At 65.8% G+C, this 4468-nt stretch overlaps 2 protein-coding genes across 2 annotated transcripts in view; one reads left to right on the top strand and one right to left on the bottom strand.

The window, feature by feature from the left end:
• The window catches only part of EMIHUDRAFT_239456 (hypothetical protein), a gene marked incomplete at both ends in the record, with an annotated part of 3415 nt that extends 2338 nt beyond the window's left edge, over positions 1-1077 (top strand). The window contains 2 exons of the mRNA XM_005775928.1: positions 598-703; positions 1047-1077. Coding sequence (XP_005775985.1) covers positions 598-703; positions 1047-1077 — 137 coding nt within the window. The remainder of the gene's footprint in view (positions 1-597; positions 704-1046) is intronic.
• A 476-nt stretch (positions 1078-1553) lies between these two features.
• Positions 1554-2681, bottom strand: EMIHUDRAFT_239455 (hypothetical protein; the record flags this gene model as incomplete). The annotated part of the gene is made up of 2 exons (XM_005775927.1): positions 1554-1584; positions 2065-2681. The coding sequence occupies 2 exons, from the start codon at positions 2679-2681 to the stop codon at positions 1554-1556; spliced, it is 648 nt and encodes a 215-aa protein (XP_005775984.1).
• Positions 2682-4468: the final 1787 nt, after the last annotated feature.

Raw genomic sequence — 4468 nt, 5'->3', positions numbered from 1 at the left:
GAGGCCAGGGCAGACGCACCAGCCCTCTCCCCCTCCTTCCTGCCACACGGAGACGAGACGTCGACAGAGCCGGCGCCGCACCACCGCCACCCGCCCCCGCCCCCTCCCCCCCCTCTCCCCACCCGCCCCCGCTCTGGACAGGCGCACGACCTCGAGCCGACGCACTTCGCCGCAGACAGCCCCGCCCGCGCCGGCTCGCCCCGCCTCCTCCGCCGCGTGCTCCTCCTTCTTGGGGTAGACGGAGTTGTCTTTTTCGAATCAGGCTCGCCCTTCGCCTCCGCCTCCTCCGCCTTGCGGCTGCCGCCGCCGCAGCAGGTCGGCGCCCCCGCGCGCTCGCGAGCCGGCTCCGTCAGCGAGAAGAGGCTGGTCTAGTTAATTAACATGCCAATTATATTAATTAATTTATTAGGCTCCGTCAGCGAGAAGCGGCTGCGAGGCTCGCTCTCCGTCGCTTTCTCGTTACCTCCCCGGAACTTTCTCGGAACCTTCTCGGAACCTTCTCGGATTCTCCTCCCCCCAGGCCCGCTCGCCTTCTCCGAACCTTCTCGGAACCCCCCCGGAACCTTCTCGGAACTCTCCCGGACTCTTCCCCCCCAGGCCCGCTCGCCTTCTCCGCCGACCCGACCGCCGACCCGGGCGCGGTCTACTACTTCGCCATCATCGACCTCCTCCAGTCCTGGGACTGGGGCAAGCGGCTCGAGCGGTGCGCAAAGCTGCTCCTCTGCTGCCGCTGCTGCTTCGCAGGCGGCATGTGTCCGCTAGAGCCCTCCCCCTTCCCGGCCCCTTCCCTGCACCTCCTCGGAACCTTCCTGCAGGCGGCATGTCGGCTGTCGAACCAACCACATACGCACGCCGATTCGCTAGCATGGTGCCCCGCGCGGGCCACCTCCCCCTCCTCCCCCGCCGCGAACAGCGTCTCCTCACACCTGCAGCCGTGAACAGGTTGAGCGGACGGTCGGGCCGTCGAACCAGCGCTGGCCATCGACTCGCAGCCTCGGCGATGGGCAGCCGCGTCGTGTGCTCATCGCGATTTCTCTTTGCGGTAGGTCGTCGACGCGCTACTTCCGCGGCTTCTGAGGCTTCCGAGGCTTCTGAGGCGCCGCTGGCTCTCGAGGCCGCCTCGCCCGTCGCCCCCGTTCTCCTCCTCTCAGCTCTCTCCCAGCTCTCTCCCAGCTCTCTCCCTCTCTCGCTCTCTCTCTCTCCAAGCTCTCTCCAAGCTCTCCCCCCCCCCCCCCCCAGCTCTCCAGCCTCTCTCCTCCTCTCTCTTCCAGAACCACAGCTCCCCCTCCCTCCAACTCTCCAGCACACACACGGCCGCCTCGCCCAGCCGCCTGTGCCTTGCCGTCCAATCAACGCGGCGGGCACAGCTAAGGGCACAGCAGTACGACCTTGGTCCACACTCTCTCCCTTGAGCGCTTTAGCCGGCGCTCGCACGTACGGCTGGACCCGCTCTTCACGATCGCACTCTCACATATCGTCAACGCATGCGCATTCCGTAGTGGCCTTGTGGCGTTACAGCTTACACATTCGTTCCGGCCGTCTCAGCTATAGAGCTACTTTTCCGTGTAGTAAGGGCCTAAGGGCCTAAGTAATCTCCTTGTCCTGCCTCTGATGCCACTCTCGCGGCTTGTGTAGCGGCGCGTCAGTCACTCGCGCATGTGCTCTGTTGCTCTCCAGGAGCAAGGCGGGCGCGTGTGTGGGGCTGTAGCCTGTGTTTGGCCGGTTCTGAACCGTTTACTATCAGTACCATGCCTGGGCCACAAGTCCACACGGGGAGCGGCTCAGGGGCCCAGTAAGCCGCGGAATCGCCAAATGTCACAACCCCCAACCCGGGTGCCACCCAGGGGCAGAGGGCTGGACCTAGTCGAGCGAGCAGAGTCGGCTCACAATTCCGACAAATAAAAATCTGAACCACACGCATACAGAGAGCGAGCACAACGCACACCACACACGATACCTACATAAACACACACCCCAGACTCTCACGCCTCCTCCCCCCCACACATCGCCTCCCACGCCCGCCCCGGCGCCGCGCCCGCCGCCAGCCCGGCCGCTAGCGCCGACTTGACCAGCAGCCCGGGCAGGTACGGCCTCACCGCCGCGTCGAGGACGGCGCGCGCACCGAGCCGCTTGCGCGCGGCCAGCCCCGCCGCGCCGCACGCGAGGATGACGCAGTGCGCCGCGGCGGAGGCGGCAAGGCCAAGCTGGAAGGGCAGCGGCCTCGCTCTCCCGGCCGAGGACTTTGCGACGAGGGCGGTGGCGGGCAGGAAGCCGACGACAAAGCCGGCGGCGGCGCCCGTTATTCTCGGGCCGTAGCCCTCGAGCCGTCGGCGCCCAGAGGTGGATGGGAGCCACGCCGCAGCCACGCCGACCGACACGTAGATTGCCACGGCGCCGAGTGCGACACGCGGCGCACACAGCAGCCCAATGACACAGAGCGCCAAGGTCTGGGCGGTCATCGGCACAGCGCCGCTGCCCCACGGCGTGATCGCGGCGCGGTGGCTCACGGAAAGCACGACGTACGCCGCCGCGAGCGCTGTGAAGCCGTCGGCGGTGGCAAGGCTGCAGATTGGCACCGGGTGGCCGAGCGGCGGTGCCGCGACAAAGTCGAGGGTGAGGCCGAGCGTGAGGATGGCGACTGAGTTGAGAAAGTGTTCCGTGGCAGACCAGAGGGCGTCCATGAGGAGGGGTCGAGGTACCGAACGTGGTCGAGCGCGCGCGCTGATTAATAGCCAAGAGAAAACTCCCCTGCTAGTACAGTAAATTTCGCACACTGTTCCACGTGAAGCCGGAAGACGGACTTGCGGCTACGAAAGTGGCTGAAGAGGTGGTTAGCGCCATCCTAGAACGGATTTCTGAGCGGGTGGAAGGGGAAGCGGAGGAGGGGATGAGGACGCGCCTGTGCCAGACTCGGTCGAGAGACCCCAGATTGGCATCCATGCCTCTCTGGACAGGGTGGCCCGCCACAAGGACCCCAGGAATTGCGACTCGCCGCTTTCCTCCCGCTGTGATTCTGTGCGAGCTCTGTGTCTTGATTTGCCAACAATATACCTAAAACGCCATGCATGGACAGGGGGTGTTTGTGTGCTTTTGTTGTGCAGCCCCTGTGGTCCGTGAGAAGAGGAGGCAAGGAGACGGGTTGGCGGCGAGGGAGGGGCAGCCGTCGCAACAGGCGAGCGCATCCCGAGCCGGGGCTGCACCTGGGGGTCGGCCTTCCCCGACGCGGATCTTGCTTGCCACAACGGGAACGAGGCAGCCCCCGGTGAGGTTCGTGCCGGCAGCAGACAGGGCAAAACAACGGGAGAAGGCGATCCGGGAGGCCGAGAGGAATCAAGTGGCCGCGGCGGCGGGCGAGAGGGCGGTCCTGGCGGAACTCAGGGCGATCGGTCTGTCGTTCGCGGCCAGCACCGGCGTCCTCAGGCCAGTGCAGCCGCGGGAAGTGCGGAGCCTGGCTATGGTGAGAGGCGCCCGGGATCGCGAGGGTGATCGGCCGAGAGGGCGCACTGTGTGGAAGCGGGGCATCGCCGACGCCACGCGGCTCGTCGTACCAGCCGAAACCTCCGACTTGGTTCGACAGCCGAAACGGCCCCAGCGGGTCGCACTTGCCTTCTTCCGCCGCAAAGTGCGCTACCAACTCGATGACGCGCGCCAGCTGGCTTTGGAGGCTGTCCGTCGCGCTTCTGGTTTGAACCTGCGGAGGCATCAAGAGGAACGTGCTGGACAATGCCAACGCGCTGCGGCGCGCTGGGCAAGCAGCTGCACGTGCGGGTTGCGCGTGGGGGGTGCGCACCATGGTACTGATGAGGCTCCAGACAGTTGCCCAGTGCGCGTGGGCGGGAAGAATGCGCGCGAAAAGACTCGCCGGGCTGGGCCCGCCGTCCGACCGGACGGTCCGACTCGGACGGGAGGTTCGTCCGGGCCGGACGCGAATGGCAGGACCAAAAACGCATGGCGGGCGCTGTCGGTCGGACGAAAACTCGTCCGACCGGCGAAAAACCGTCCGGCGTCAGGGTGTGGAACCGAATGGCAGTACCGCCCCAATTTGGTAGACCGCGGTAGACTCCTTTTTCAGCCGCCGAACGGTAGACCGCCGCCGCCGGACGGTAGACCGCCTCGGCCGTTTGAATATGCAGCCTCCAGTTCTCCACTCTGGCGCCACTTTGGCAGACGAGCGCCGGCAGATGCCCTCGCGGCCTGCCGGCGAACGTCCGTCCGGCGAGAACGCGCGATGAAAGTGCGGTCTGCCGCGCGGGCGAAATCTGCCGGTGAGAGAGGCTGTTGAGCGCGGTCGCTGTGAGCTTCACCTCATGCCATTTCCGTGCGAGGCGGAGCTCCGTGTCTTTTATGAGATCAAATGATCGTCTTTACACACTCATCGGGCGGAGCAGCGCACTGCAAAGCGCCGATCTGTCTCGAGCACTTTCGAGAGCGATCTTATGCCCCACCGCCACACTACCATTGAGGGGAT

This window comes from Emiliania huxleyi, assembly GCF_000372725.1.
Source record: "Emiliania huxleyi CCMP1516 unplaced genomic scaffold EMIHUscaffold_289, whole genome shotgun sequence".
Taxonomy (NCBI): Eukaryota; Haptophyta; order Isochrysidales; family Noelaerhabdaceae; genus Emiliania; species Emiliania huxleyi.
The sequence above is the reverse complement of the archived record's forward strand: the minus strand, read 5'-3'. Positions and strand labels throughout refer to the sequence as shown.